The sequence below is a fragment of the Coptis chinensis genome, chromosome 5 (genome assembly GCF_015680905.1).
Source record: "Coptis chinensis isolate HL-2020 chromosome 5, ASM1568090v1, whole genome shotgun sequence".
In the NCBI taxonomy this organism is placed as follows: Eukaryota; Viridiplantae; Streptophyta; class Magnoliopsida; order Ranunculales; family Ranunculaceae; genus Coptis; species Coptis chinensis.
This window is the reverse complement of record NC_141460.1, coordinates 26,318,317-26,333,663: the sequence shown is the minus strand read 5'-3', so window position 1 is coordinate 26,333,663 and position 15,347 is coordinate 26,318,317. Positions and strand designations below refer to the sequence as shown.

The following is a 15,347-nucleotide window of genomic DNA, read 5'->3' as shown; positions in this document are numbered from 1 at the left end:
CCAATTAAATATAGTCAACAAATTAAAAAAATTGGCTAATTTATTAATCGTTTATTTTTACAACGATGCTAAGAATTATTAGAAACATCTACAAAAAATTAACCTAATCTAAAACTTATAAATGCTTTACGATTTTGAGTTTGTTTACATATTTTTATACATGTCCCTATAACCCCTCCCTATAATGTTACCCCCAATTCAGGACCATCTTCCATCAGTGCATCCTTTTCTCGTCTCTTTTACTTTGTTTGATGCCCAACAGTCGACAGAATGACAGTTCTAACAAAAGATACAATTCAGTAAGCGTTGTCAAATGTATTAAGTCTTGAAGATTCCCATTTAACTTTCTGTGCATCTTTGAACAACTATTAGTAACAAGATGAGATCAGTAAAATTCTTTACATATCTTTATAACATCTAGAAAACTAGTTATACGACTCCAAACAAATACTTCTGTTTTGTTGTCAACACCTTTTCCCCTAAAAGTTTGGAAACTCGCAGATAAATTCCAATCAGTCGTCACAACTCACAAAGGGGCCCCAAAAAAACCAGCAAACCAATCTTCTCTAGCTATATCCCAGACATCTTGTTTCATCAGCCTGAAAGAATTAAAGTAAAAACTTGTAAACTCAGTATAAAAAAGCTAGCAAAGTATTGAATATTCATATATAAAAGTTAAAGATGCTTACTTGGAGGAGCTCTGCGCCTGAGCCGTCGGAGACAATTTTTGAAGTATGTACTCAATGGAGTTTTGGGCACAGGTATTAGTTTTCCGACGACAGCAAGAGGCCAGCTAAAGAGATTATGAGAAAATGTTGCTTAAATTAGTCAGATGGAACTTGATAAAATAGAGACAATGGCCTGAATGAAGGACAAGCAAATGATCAAACAACTTTAGCCCCACTAACCTGACAGCACCAATGACAATGCAGACAAGCCACTGCCACCAATTAAGTGGAACAGTATCTGTGAAGTCCTTAGTAAACTGAACGAGAATTACCTGTATAAAAATAAAAACACACCTTATTGTTTCATGCGCAAATATAAAATAATTAAAGAACAAGATATTATTAACTGAACATCTTTCTACCTGTAGGACTACAGTGATAGCCACTATACCCATAAAGAGGCGGTTTTTAGTGATACCACGAAATACATTCTTTTGATCTGGCTTTCGAGCATTGAACTCGTTGAATATCTGCAGAATAGTGTTATAAATTCAATCATTATAATATATAAATGTGAACTTTGTGAAACAGCCCCATTGGAATAGAATTAAATCGTTATTTGCTTTTCTAACCTATTAGTTAGACACTGTTTCTATATTCCACGCTCAAGATAACTATGAACTTACTTGACACAAGACAAATGCATTGAATATCAAGGTATTCTGTACGTGGTTAGCACGGTCAAGGCTTTCATTCTGTAGTTTCAGAATCTCCTTCCCACGGAAATTAAAGACGAGTAGGACAGTCACTTGGTACATAGCCTGCAACATCCCAAGATAAGCAAATCAATAGCCGCTTCTGTAACATGTTAAAGACAGGTCACATAGACAAATTTTGTCAAATTTCGTCCATTGACAACATACAAACCTGTACAAGTAAGTTTCTCCACATGATATTCGAAATTAGAGGTTCCCTGAAATAGAAGAGTCCGATAATTAGCAGTAAAAAGAAATAACTAATTGTGACTATATCTAGTATCCAGCATTTAAACATCAAATAATTAGCTCGATAAATACGCTTTGTCGCTTTCTAACCTACGACCAACGGGAGGTCTGTGCATAAGGTGATCAGTTGGAGGTTCTGTGGCCAGTGCAAGGGCTCCGAGAGTATCCATGATGAGATTCACCCATAGAAGCTGGGCAAACAGAAAGAGTGAGGAGCCAATAAAAACGGCATCTGTTTTTTAAAATATAAGTGAAATTCAGACAAAAGCAAACCTGCACTGCATTTAAAGGAACATCCCCAGAGTTAACAGCAGACACAACGTTAATTATCAGAGCGGCCACGTTAACTGTGAGCTGGAACTGGATAAACTTTTGAATATTGGCATATACAGAGCGACCCCATCGGACAACCTATATATTAAACAGCCAACTTGGAAGATTAGGAAGATACCATCCAAACCATATAATCAAGAGAACAAAATTACTCGAATAGAAAGCAAAAGCAAGAAACAGACAAGTTCTCACTTTAACAACAATAATAATTTTATGCTATTAATGAATTGAATTTTACTCGTAATAAATAAATAAATAAAAAATAATAATAATAAACATGTTACTATAACCATGTAATAAAAATCTAAGAAAGTCAAGACCATCCTCTTCAATACAGAACATAACCCCCAATCCTTGACAACCAAAAGCTATGCTCTCCTCTTATATTAACTAAGAGGAGAACAAAAATATCCTCACGACAGATTAACAGTACGACAGATCAACAGTACGACATTGCCCACAACTTAGACAAAATATGTGCCAAGATCATACTAGCAAGTCCAACTTCTAAAGCTGAAGGGATGAAGACACACCCATATCTTGGTAACCGATTACAAAGTTGATATGGCTTTCTTATCATCCACATTGCTTTAGCTTTCCCTATTTCAATTTTTTTTTCAGATTGTATACCTTTTGGCCTAGGTTACATTGACACGGACACGGGTGTCGGTGTCCGATACATTGAGCTGTTGGAGATCGACACGGGGACACGGATAGGTTTAATTAATTAATTTTTTAATAATTATAAATTTATTAAATTAGAAGTTTTTTCAAGGTCCATAAATAGAAATGGACCACCTGTACAAGTATGGGTCGTGTTTAAACTTTAAAGACCTTATATGAGATTCTTAGTTAAAATTTTAAAGCAAGGCCCATCTAAAAGAAGCCCAGTCAACTTCAATTCCTTCTAAGTTTGTCCCAGTCATGACTCACGTGAATACAAACCCTACGTCCCTACCTCTTAAAAAATAGATCTGGTTTGCAAGAAGCAAATGTAGTTCAGCCGCCAACCACACCAACCGAAGAAGGAAGAGAAGGGAAACCAGATTGAAGAAAAAAGAAAAGCTTGCACCATTCTTCTTCTTATTCTTCTTTTACTTACCTTCTCTAGTCTTCTGTCCTCTCTCGACCAGTAACCAGTTTTCTTTACTCTTGGTCTGCCGTATTTCGCCGATTTTAGCCGTGTTGACTCGCGTATCCGTGTCGACACGGTGTCGACACACATTTTTTTCAGATATTGCCGTGTCCATGTAACCTAGCTTTTGGCATATACAGAAGAATCATCTACTATAACAAAACAGACGTTACATATCTCAAGGAATTTGGTTTCTCAGTCATGATTGTGATTACATCTGAATTAGGTTGGTAGAAGCTGAGATTAATATCCTACTTCGAAATCTGTGGTAAGAGTCCTTATAATTCATACAGTATGAGTATAGGGAATCAAAAGCTTAACATGTAAAATGTATTGAGAGATGATTTGTTCCTATTCCATCGATTGTTTATTACAAATTTATTCCGTAGCAAATTTCTGTCCAGAAATCAGAGTCCAATTTTTTTAAGTTTCTCTTTACTAAATTTCAAAACTATAATAAAAAAAACTAAAAGAATATACATATTTGAAATATGACAGCTTTAATCCATGCATTGGATTACAATGAAATTGGTATTTCTGTTTTTGAGATCTTCTGAATGGGATCAATCATACATATCAAAATAAAGAGCAGGGTGGGTGTGGTAAATGGCAAATCACACCAATTGTCACGAGCATCGCCAGAGGCAGTCCGATAAATAATAATTTCTTCAGTATTTAGGCTAATTGGATGTGTCTAGACTAACCTTTACAACAGAACCAAAATTATCATCCAAGATGATTATGTCTGAGCTCTCTTTGGCAACTTCAGTTCCTGCAATGCCCATGGCAAGACCTATATCGGCCTACAATCCAAAGAGGCAGAGTCACAGGTATAGCAAGGAATCAAGCAACAAAATATGAAGAAATTTAGTAAAAAGCAATTGTAAAAGAGCGTAAAAAAAGATGAGCTATGTTACCCAGATATTTCAAAACAATTGCCACCATAATGTTGGATAATAGTCCAATAGTGTCATACCAAGTCGAGTCCAAGATGTATAATTGCAATCTAGGTAACATATGGCATGTGGGACAGTTTTTGGTTCACCATTCTGAAATCTGAATGCCCCAGCCCCACCAATGGAAGCAATGAGAAAAGAACAATCTTCAAAACTACTATTCTTCTTTTTCTTAGAGGGTTATGGGATCAAAAAATTATTAAATTCATTCAAACACTTCCTTTTTGCAGCAGAAAACCTCCTAATGAAATAAATAAAACTATATGGAAAAAGGTTGTCCAAAAAGTCATACATAGAGTCACCAGAAACACGAAAAAGATCATCCAACTTTGGGTAGTAATGGAGCAGAAAACCTCCTAGGTGAAACAAGTGGAAATGTTTGTCCCAAGAACAGTTTTGTACCCACGATAGTTCTACCTATGTTCATCGTGATCAAGCGTTCTCTAACTATAAATTAACCATAAAATGCCAAACCTCATGCAATGCTGGAGCATCATTTGTGCCATCTCCTGTCACTGCAACAACATGTCCTCTCTTCTTAAGTGCTTTCACAAGTAGAAGCTTGTCATTAGGAGAAGACCTTCCCATCACCTATATCCCAAACTTCAACATTAATTTGGAGGAATTTGAAATGCAGTTATCATTCTTTTCAAGTTATGGTTACAAGGAAGTAACACAGTACGTACACCTTTCAGGACTGTCCAAAATAAAATTACATGGGCACTTAGGTATATAAAAGAGTTGCAGTGACCTTAAGTTTAAGGAAATAGCAAACAAGTTCAGAACATTCAACTTTTAAGGTGTGTGGCATGTCATTTAAAGCACAATACATGAGAGGAAACAGATAGATTGACATACACAGACGCATGCATACATTGACTGTTACTATGTAAAAGTGCACCAAACTAAAGTAATATCAGAGTATTCTGGGAAAAATCATACCGATATTTTCTCAGCAATTTCTTCTCGAGTAAAATCAGACATTTCACGGAAAGTCTTTCCTTCAATAAGATTCGGTTCTGTAGCCTCTGCGTCAGACTCAAGTATCCCACACTCTAAAGCTATTGCTTTGGCTGTTTGAAGGTTATCTCCAGTGACCATGCGTACCTATTTATAAGGAAAGGGAGATGGTTTTCAGAGATTCTTTTACTTATGCCCTTTGAATGACTAAGAACAACAAGAAGCATTCAGAGAAATAGATTATATAATTTCCTCATAGAAAACCGATTTGCAACAACTGCTTCTCTAAAAATGAGCACCAAAGAATGACCATAACCGCCCGCTTGGATGTTTACACACAGGGTCATGAAGTAACTCACAAAGATTTCATTTCTTTTGTAGGAACTAGGAACAAATTTGAAGTCATAAGAAACAGCTCTTGCACTTGTCATTGCCAACCACTAAGGGGCTAGGTGAGTAGGGCACACGTGAAGGTATGTGATAAATCCTAGAACAAACCTAAGGAGACAATTCCTATACTACTATAAATCAACAATGATAACTTGATATGTAATTAATAATCTCTTGACAGCTAAAATCATACTGATCTTGAGGAGTGTGCACCATCATGAAAAAGTATGCACCCTTTGAAAACTTGAAAATAATTGAATTTGGATATACAAGTAAATAGCATGGGAAATCGCATTGGGAGGGGGTGGTGTTGTGGTGTTCTCTGGTAAGGTTCTTAGGGGTTAAATGAGGATAATTTCTGGTCATAAGAAAGAAAAATGAAAAGAACAAAGCATAGAAAAACAAATGCGCTTGTAGCTGATGTCTAAGACTTCAGAGTTCAAACAATACCTTAACACCAGCATTTGTACATAGCCTCACAGCGTCTTTTACACCTGGCCGACAAGGATCCTAGACAGGAGCATATCTATTAGCAGATGTTGAAATACAAATAAAGAAAAATAAAGACTACTTCTAACTGTTAACATAGTTTTTGATTTCAGAAAATAAAATGTTGGAATATACAGAAGGAAAAATTATCAGTCAAAATTGTCAAACAAAAGTACTGGAAGCAAAAAAATTAAAGTAAATGGTAAACATCAGTAGAGAAGTAAATGAAAGCATAATGCATGAAGATAACAAGTAGAAATTTTCAACGAAATTATACTATGTGAGGCTAGAAGTACAAAAGGTATCAACTGAAATGTCTCTTACCTCAAATGGAATACAGATCTAAATGGATAGACACATAGAGCCCCAAAAAATAAATTCCAACACCCAAAAAAGGGCAACTAATGTGGGCCTGTGGGGTAAAGCTTTATATTACACTGTTACATAGTTTCAATAAACGAGGAGGCAAAGCAAGGAACTGGCTGTTTAAAACGACCTATACCATCAATTGTCAAGAAAGTGGGCAAGTTTGTTTGTGTCAGTGTGTGGAGCAATATCTTTATCATTATTCTCTAGTAGAAAAATTTAGTACGTTTCAATAACACAGTGTGAACGAAAAAAGATGAAAATCATAATTACTGTCATATACCTTTATCCCCACAATAGCCAACAAAACAAGGTCATCCTCAGGTAAAACCCATTGTGCCAGTTGATCTTCATCCTCTGGAACGCTGTTAATGTCAAATAACCTGTACGCCAGGGCAACACACCGCAAGCTACGTTTAGCCATATCTTCAACTGCTTTCTTGAAAGATATCACCTGCAACCAGAGTCCAATCTTCTTTTATATGATAACTTCGTTTCAAAGAATAGGAAATGGAGAATACACCCTCCTTTTTAAAATGGATGTACTAATAAGACATGGGTGAAGAGTCCTATGAATCAAGACCCTTTTGGCATCTTTGTGTGGCAAAAGTGGAAAAAAGTACTTAGACCAATGGGGGCAATTAGGTCATCTCGTGGCGAGTTAAGCGTCCTTAGAACTGACAGGTAAACAAGTCACTGTATAACGGAATGCAACATCCATGTTGCATTAAATTTTCAGTACAGTGATTCTTAAAGCAAAGTAAATGTTACATTGAAAATCAGGATGCAACATCCATGCTGCATTCGAAATCCCGAGACGTCTGGAAGAAAATAACGTGATTTCAAACACAGGGAAGGGGACTTTTATCATTAAATCTGTTGAGTCCTGTAGCTAATCAAAACAGGGGATATTAGCACAAACCTCGTTCGAAAAACCATGGGAAATAGAATTTTTTATGTTTTTTTTTTTCATTTCTTACTTTACGATATCTGTGCGAGTGTGTGAACATAAAGAAGTTCACCTTATCTTCATCCATTGGCTTCACGCTCCCATCTGCATCAAGATATGATCTACACGAAGCTAAGACTATTTCAGCAGCACCTTTCCAGTGTATATGAACTTCAGAGTTTGCCTGACATTATAATCAAATTGCAGAGTATAGATTCATCAGCATAACCACAGCAAGAGAATCCAAACAAACAAACAAAAAGCATGGAAACACTACCAATGCCTTTGGAAAGAAAAACAAAACAAAACAAAACAGAAACCTTGACAAACGACATTTAGGTCGCAGGTCCCAAAAGTATAAGGTCTCCAGAGAGAAAAAGGGTGTCCATTTTTTTCCTATATAACTAAGTTACATGGACACACCATATTTTGAAAATAAATTGGTTCAGATAAGTGTCCACGTGTCCGTGGCGGACACATTGTCTGTGATAAAACTCAACTTTTGAAAATTCGCCATGTCCAACTCTTCATATATGTGTCGGATACGGACACACCTATCCATGTCAATGTAACTTAGCTATAAAATCTCTCCCTTGTATTTGTCTTGTTTTCTACAAGACCATCACCTTAACCTCCAATATATTGTTGTGCTTGAATACCATGTCAATATATGATAGTGGAAGATATTGAATTCACTAACCAGACGCAGTGCAACACCACCTCGCTTTTTCTCAGAATTGAAAGGGAACACGTGAAGAATAGAGGACTGTGATCTAACATCACCAAACTTCATCCCCAGCTATTGAAAGAGACATATAAATTAGCTCGAGAAGTTAACATGAGAATCAAAATTTTACACAGATAAGAACACAGTAAAGGTACCTTGAGCCCCCAAGAAAGGATGGCCTTCTCCGTGGGTGATCCGGAAATCTCCACTTCACCACCCTGTGAAAGTGGGGAAAAAAAATAATAAAAAAACTTCTCACAAGAACTGCAGTACGAAAGACAAACCATCAATAGGATACTTGCGAGCATAATTGATATGGAAATGTGTACAAACCATCAATAGGATCAAGATTGAAGGACCGGATTAAAATTAGTATACTAGACTACTAGTTTAGTACCATATACTACATGTCTACATTAGAAATCTGTATTAAGTTTTACCAATCAAAAAGGAAAACAAAATTAAAAATGAAGACTGTATAAAGTCGACAATCACATCCATATGAGCTATATGGAAACTTTTTGTGAAAGCTAACAGTTGATAATTTCTTTTTCTGCTAGTTAAGCATGTGAAATATAATTCATACATAAAAAGAGAACAAAAGATATATAAATCAGTTTACAATCAAGCTTTATATAGGTTCGATGTGTTTTTACCAATGTTCTAAAAATCGGTAGGCGGTAGGCAGGCGGTGGGGGAACGCCTAGCGCCTAGGCCTTCTAGACGGCGCTTAGATGGGCTAGGCGCTAGGTGGTTTTATTTATTTAAATTACCTAAGCCGAGAGATGAGAGAGCAGCAGCAGCAGCAGCAGCAGAGATGGGAGGGAGCGAAGAAGAAGACCACGATCTATTTTAGCCATCAATTGGACCTTTATGTTAGCCTATCCTATTGGGCTTTTTATGTTTTTGTGTTGGGCTAGTAATATGAACGTTTAAAACTTAAGTTCCTTTTTATTTTGATCAGATTTTATAAATTTTACATAACAAAGCCCAAAACACAGGCCCGACTAATCCGTCCAGCCCTGCCTAGGCCGATTAATCAGCCGCCTAGGCCGATTAATCAGCCGCCTAGGCTGATTAATCAGCCGCCTAGGCCCGTCTAATCGGTCCACTGATTACATCAACGATTAGATACCAAATCAGTTCGGCTATGCAGAACACTGGTTTTTACAGTGACGCGGCCACTTTACATAATAACTCACTCAAATCTATAGTGTCATCCATTTGGGTCCTCCTCATAGATACAATAATTGCTCACATGTAAACAAGTCCCAAACTTTGCAGCTTGGTCAGTTGCAAAAATTAAAAAATACTGACCACAATATGGTGTTCACAATTTAACACAACCGCATGGTGCCATGCCTTCTTTCAAATGCAAAACAGTATACAACAAATAAGATGGAAAGAGAACCCCTCCTCACATCTCTCTTCTCCAACCAAACTAAACACAATTCACCCTGACCAAGATTCCAGATACACAGGGAAGCAGACCTTAAAGTTAAAACTGGGTAGGTTAACTTTCCAATAAAGTTAGACCAACCAAGCCTTCCTCAACCATTTGTTTACATTTACAAAATTATGGACATTAGTAACATTACTTGCCTGTTTGCACTAAGAGTAGTCAGCGGAAAAAACAACAGCTTAGTAAATTTATTGTTTTGAAGTACAATCCAGCTGGCAATTACCAAAGCGCATGAGTTATCATTCGTACCGTGTACAGTGTACACCAAAATTTCTTTTGCCCTAGCTTTAAACCTAACAATAAATTTCTAACTCCACAGCCAAGTTCTAGCTGATGCATCTCTATAGCTAATAAAAAATTCCACGAAATTCTACGAAACAACGTTTCAATTTTTTTCTCTTCTTTTTACTCCTTGATCATTTCAGTTCAACTCAACTCTAAAAAATTAGCGATTACAATGGGTCTTTTTATAGACCAAATATAAGAGTCCTAAACTTGTAGAATAAGAATACTAGTCCTATTCATTAAAATAAACACAAGAAAAAACCTAAAGTTTGTATTATACAGAATGCTAAGAGCCAGATATGACTCCCAATCCCCCTAAACATGTACAGATCAATTTTAGAAAAAGAAAGTGTTATAAACTCTAATCTAAATCAAGATGACAGCCGTTAAAAGAATACATTAGATAAACCAATAAAATTTTATATCTACTCAAGCGAGACTTTTCTGAAATGAATGAATCAGATAAAGATCTCTTTACCCTTCTAATCTGAGGAAAAAAAAACACTATTAGACTCACCTCAGAGGTAAAAACGCTACCAGTGGTATTCTGTGCAACGCCTTCAACAAGCAGAGAGGATGCAGTAGGTGACAACAATCTTGAGTAATCAGATAGATCTATCTTTTTCCCACCAATATATGACTCAACAGCAGCCATCTGTAACCCTCAAGAGAGAGACCATTAAAGCAAATTGAAAATAAAGTTTAAATGAATTTACACTGTCATATATCCATCCACACTATCGAGAAAGTATGTATCCAGATATTTTTTACTTCAATTATGCAATGTATCCAGAAATCCTTAGAACGAACCTGATTCAAGGTCAAAGTTCCAGTTTTATCACTACAAATTGTTGTTGCGGAGCCCATAGTTTCACAGGCTGAAAGCCTTCTTACCTGCACCATAACAACAAGATTTAAACCACTGAATATTATACCTAGGTAAAAATGGACTAAAAAAAATATTTTGTTGAAGAACGTGCCAAAGCCTTGTCTGCCATCATCTTTCGCATTGAGTAAGCGAGGCTGTACAACAAGAAAAAAGTTAAAAACAAATTAGTGAAAGAAATAATAGAGAAGCAACAAACGCTACAATAAAAAGGGGAAATCAAAAAATTAAGAAACACTTACGTCAGTGTCACAGCCAAAGGAAGCCCTTCAGGCACTGCAACTACCACAATTGTGACCTAAAATGGTTAAGTATTCATTAGTAACTACCAGACGATAAGTTAGATAAAATAGACATGTAAAATATAGAAGAAAGGGTATACAAACCGCAATAGTCACGATTTTAACTACATCATCAACCACTCGACTTCCACTAGTCGTTCCCTTCACAAACTTACCGGTAGATCCAGTAAAGTATCTGGTGCATTCAATAGCAAATAGTCATAAACAGAACCACAGTGGAAATATATGGCTAAAATTAAATCATTAGGGTCAGATGGTGCAAAAAATGTTACAACCTGGTGAACGAGACCTTATATAGTTAAGAGTGGATAAGAGTGGCCATGCTCTCAAAGGATTTTGGAATCTCCAGCTATTGACCATTATTAGGAGCAAATGGAAGTAGAGGAAAAATAACATCTTCAGTGTAGTACTAAGAAAAACAGAATACTCGTTTCATTCTTTAAAAGAAAACCCAACAACATCTACAGGATCACCTCCTTAGTAGTTGGAGATTAATTATCTCATTTGGGGAGGAGGTAAGAAGGAGGGGTTATGGTCAAATGTTTCTTTCCAGATTAATTATTTCATTACGGCTTTTTACATTACTATATTTTTATTTATTCTTAAAAAGTAAAATCATTGTCGGTGGTTCTTGTCTTCAGTAATGAAAATGAATGTTGGTTTTGCCTTCAATTGATACTTTTGTTGGTCACTTGCATCTCCTGCATCTAATTACACCTTGAAAGAGGAATACTTACTTAACCAGAAGTACAATCAGCACGGCAAGAGCCACGACAAGCCCAACTATGCCAACGAAGGTTGCAACACCATTCAAGCGTACCTACAAAAGATCATCATCAAAACCCAGCAGTGCAGGGAACACCATTATATGGAAATACAATTTTTTGAAAATAAACCTGCAAGGGAGTTTCTTCACCAGTATCCTCCGAGATACTAGCCATCAGCAATCCCCATTCAGTATTTATTCCAACTCCAGTTACCTGGAAATAGTTAGTGTGAAAACTAAATTACAAGTCAAGCAAAGCAAAGCACGCAATACAACTTTCAAGGAAACAAGAAAACAAAACCTGAAAAAACAAAAATTAGTATTATATATTTCATAAGACAAATTTCGTTATATAATTCTTCAAATCAGGATATCAAAGAAATGAATATCCTAATAGCATGCTTGATAGGTATTGCAATCACATAAAAAGGGTCCTGCACATATTTTCTTAGCCAATCTACATAACAGATTTCTGCACGTCCATGGAAGTCCACGGAAGTATTATTTCATCCCTTTGTACAAAAGAAGGGAAGATCCTAAACAGCATGTGCAATAAGTATTCCATTTTTTTACATACAAATATGACTAAAAAGTTCTTCGCCAATTTACAAGAAACATAATTTAGCAAGTCCCCACATATGTATTATCTCTAACGGCCTGAAGTGAGGGGAAAAGAACTATGAGAAACTCATTCTCATTCCTCAGTAATTTCATCATGACTCCCAAAATCAGACCGCAGTAAAATGACACGTAGACACCTGGGGTAAGATGTGGACTATGGAGTATATTATTAAAGGATTTGCCCCGTACCCACGTCTTCAACCTCATCTTTGAATCCTACCCCCAGTAGCTTAAACACATTGGACCCTTTAGAGTTACCTTTTTCCACCCAACCATTGAAAACCGCCAATCTGGGAAACGAAGATTGGATCTCCACAACAATCTCTCTGAAGATGCAAGCATACTTAATTCCATCTCACTAAATAGTAGGGATGAACAAAACCCAAATCCCCTAACATATAATTCCTGTATGTGTCCAGCCTCTGACAGCACTTACAGGGGAAGGGAACAGAGTTACACGCATAAGCTATACGAAGAAGCTAGTAGCAGAGCTCTATATAACTCCAACATTTCCCATCATTCAAATATCTCAGTCATTGCATCCGAAATAGATTGTATCACTTAATATTTCACGAAGGCGCAAGCAGGTAGAAGACTGCTGAGCATATTAATATCCTTGTCATCTGTCTCTGACACCCATACTGGACAACTCAACTCCAGCAAAAAATAACCCTCAGCAGATGTGGAGCCAAAACAATGATGAAATTATTGAGGAAGAGAGTAAAACATAGGACGAGGTGGCCTACAAATCCCAAAAGCAGAAGATAAAGAAAATCAAATACAGAAAAGGTCAGACCCTGCAAAATATAGACTCGGAACAAAAGGCAGAAACGAAAAAGTGGTGTCCTCCATATTTCACTACTGTTTACACCAAAGAAAATGCATATGCTGCCAACATTAAGTCATGAAAATCATGTGACTAAGCCTCAAAATGTCTCATCCACTTTTATGTTCTCCAGTCAACACAATGAATGTTGTCAATATAGGCCCTAACAACATGGCAATCACTGTACGCACAAACCCATGAACCACAGTAAGCACCTTTAAATAGTTGGTCCCCTAAAAATTCTTTACCTGTCTTATATAACAAACTTCTCTTACCGACCCAGTAACTAGAAAATCACACCATTCCATCATGTACATAACATCACACCTCCCTACAGACAACCAAGTCAAAGGATTTTATCTCTGCAAGACCATGAATTCATACTCCCAAGGTCCTAGGATGTCATCTACAAGCGGTATTTTCGCACATCTGAACTCAGGCAGCCCCTTTGATAGTCTATGATTGTGTTGCCAACCTAGGTTGTTAATAAGAATGTGACCTCCCCAAATTGCCTTTGACGTGTGCTGTGATAATTAATTCCTTGACTATTAAAGACATCCAATCACATGTAATAATAGAGATTTATAACCCCATATCGGGTATCTTAAGAAACGCATAAAAATATATTATTTGGGCCACTCCTCTTATCACCAATTGGTTTTAAGTTGGATGCCCAAATTTTACAGTAACATTATAGTTGGATCACTCAGATCGTTATAAAAACCTGAAAATGATTCAAAAACAAGTTATAACACACAAATATTATTGGTATCAAGAAAAGGCTAAATGTTTCCGGGAATATAAAGATCCTACCATAAGACACAACTATCACTTTTCATGGTCTAAATAAAGAAAAGTTCAAAAAGATGTGCATTTTACCAGCATAGTTCCATAGCCATCAGCCACTTTGCATCCAGACATCAAAAAAGGATCCTTTCGATCCTTGTGAACCTGCAAAAAACAACATTACATTCAAGCATACAATAGTACGAGCAGATACATTAAAAAAGAAGCTCTTTCAGATGATTAGATATGTTAATAAAGAATAGTTGCATCCGCTGCAGTTAGAAGGCCCAAAAGGAAAAGGAAATTCTTTGTAGCATATAGATAAGGTACTAATATAATCCGATTATACATCCCACTCTAATGAAAGAATCTAGTTGTGAAAAAGGAAGAATCCACACTGCCAACACCATAAAATCAATAAAATGCTTTGCTCAAGATGGTGATGATGATGACGACAGCTAAATGATATTAGGAGAAATCAACATACAATTTTCGCTTCCCCAGTCATGCTAGATTCATCAATAGAGAGAGAGTGACCCAAAATTAAAACTCCATCAGCAGGAACCTGAGCAGACATCCAAAGTAATTATCTATAAACAAATTCGAGTATCCACCCTACCAAAAAAGAGGACTAAATAGCTTCAGCTCACCTGATCGCCAATTTTAAGAGGTACAACATCACCAACAACAATGTCAAATATTGAAACCTCAACTCTTTTACCACCTCTGATGATCTGCGACAGCATTTAGATGGATCAATCTTAGATTTTACATATAATCAATCTTAGCCTTTACATAAATTTTAAAAAACATAATCAAAGAGAACCTCCATGTGTATATTCCGCTTCTCATCATTTAAATTTTGAAACTGCAGAGACTGTCTATAATCACTGGTAGCTGCAAAAAAATATTTGCAAAAAAATAATGGCAAATAAATCTCCTTTTATTATAACTTCCAAGGTCGCAATATAGCTTAATACAATACAAACACATTATATAATGATTAACCGTCATGAGGAAAAGTCAGGATTCAGTCGAGATATATTTAAAATTGTAAATGAATTAATAATGATCAATAAAAAAGATACCATAAACAGCTTGAACAATAACGAAGGACAATGAACAACAAATAAAAGCAGGTCCAATCCTGAAAACAGCCTAGCATGTCACTAATAATGATATCACATGTGTGACAGCATTTTCCAGCCCTAGTTTTTAATAGAGCATAAAGTCTTGTCGAGAAACTAACATGTATTTGTTATAAACCATAGACAGTTTAATGTTCAATATTGAACGAGAAATAACCTTACTACCTATTACTGAGAATGGAATACATTAAAACGCATAGATTATGTAAGAATGGTCACCAATGATAAGCCAACATTATCCTTCCTTAACCTGACACACTCTAGGGTTTACAACCCCTCAATTTCAGC

The 15,347-nt window shown here is 36.2% G+C and overlaps 1 protein-coding gene across 25 annotated transcripts in view; it reads right to left on the bottom strand.

Moving 5' to 3' along the window:
* Positions 1-292: 292 nt before the first annotated feature.
* The window catches only part of LOC147497210 (calcium-transporting ATPase 8, plasma membrane-type-like), a 30,403-nt gene continuing 15,348 nt past the window's right edge, over positions 293-15,347 (bottom strand). For all 25 annotated transcript variants that reach the window (XM_086559861.1, XM_086559858.1, XM_086559859.1 and 22 more), the window contains 27 exons: positions 14,738-14,808; positions 14,562-14,645; positions 14,399-14,476; positions 14,005-14,076; positions 11,809-11,892; positions 11,650-11,732; positions 10,997-11,087; positions 10,853-10,908; positions 10,705-10,747; positions 10,535-10,618; positions 10,242-10,379; positions 8,133-8,195; positions 7,951-8,049; positions 7,324-7,434; positions 6,585-6,755; positions 5,897-5,956; positions 5,039-5,203; positions 4,571-4,687; positions 3,845-3,943; positions 1,946-2,083; positions 1,763-1,863; positions 1,596-1,641; positions 1,355-1,489; positions 1,091-1,198; positions 909-1,000; positions 690-793; positions 293-599 (listed from right to left, as the gene is read on the bottom strand). In XM_086559861.1, coding sequence (XP_086415987.1) covers positions 595-599; positions 690-793; positions 909-1,000; positions 1,091-1,198; positions 1,355-1,489; positions 1,596-1,641; positions 1,763-1,863; positions 1,946-2,083; positions 3,845-3,943; positions 4,571-4,687; positions 5,039-5,203; positions 5,897-5,956; positions 6,585-6,755; positions 7,324-7,434; positions 7,951-8,049; positions 8,133-8,195; positions 10,242-10,379; positions 10,535-10,618; positions 10,705-10,747; positions 10,853-10,908; positions 10,997-11,087; positions 11,650-11,732; positions 11,809-11,892; positions 14,005-14,076; positions 14,399-14,476; positions 14,562-14,645; positions 14,738-14,808 — 2,498 coding nt within the window. In that variant the 3' untranslated portion in view covers positions 293-594. The remainder of the gene's footprint in view (positions 600-689; positions 794-908; positions 1,001-1,090; positions 1,199-1,354; positions 1,490-1,595; positions 1,642-1,762; positions 1,864-1,945; positions 2,084-3,844; positions 3,944-4,570; positions 4,688-5,038; positions 5,204-5,896; positions 5,957-6,584; positions 6,756-7,323; positions 7,435-7,950; positions 8,050-8,132; positions 8,196-10,241; positions 10,380-10,534; positions 10,619-10,704; positions 10,748-10,852; positions 10,909-10,996; positions 11,088-11,649; positions 11,733-11,808; positions 11,893-14,004; positions 14,077-14,398; positions 14,477-14,561; positions 14,646-14,737; positions 14,809-15,347) is intronic.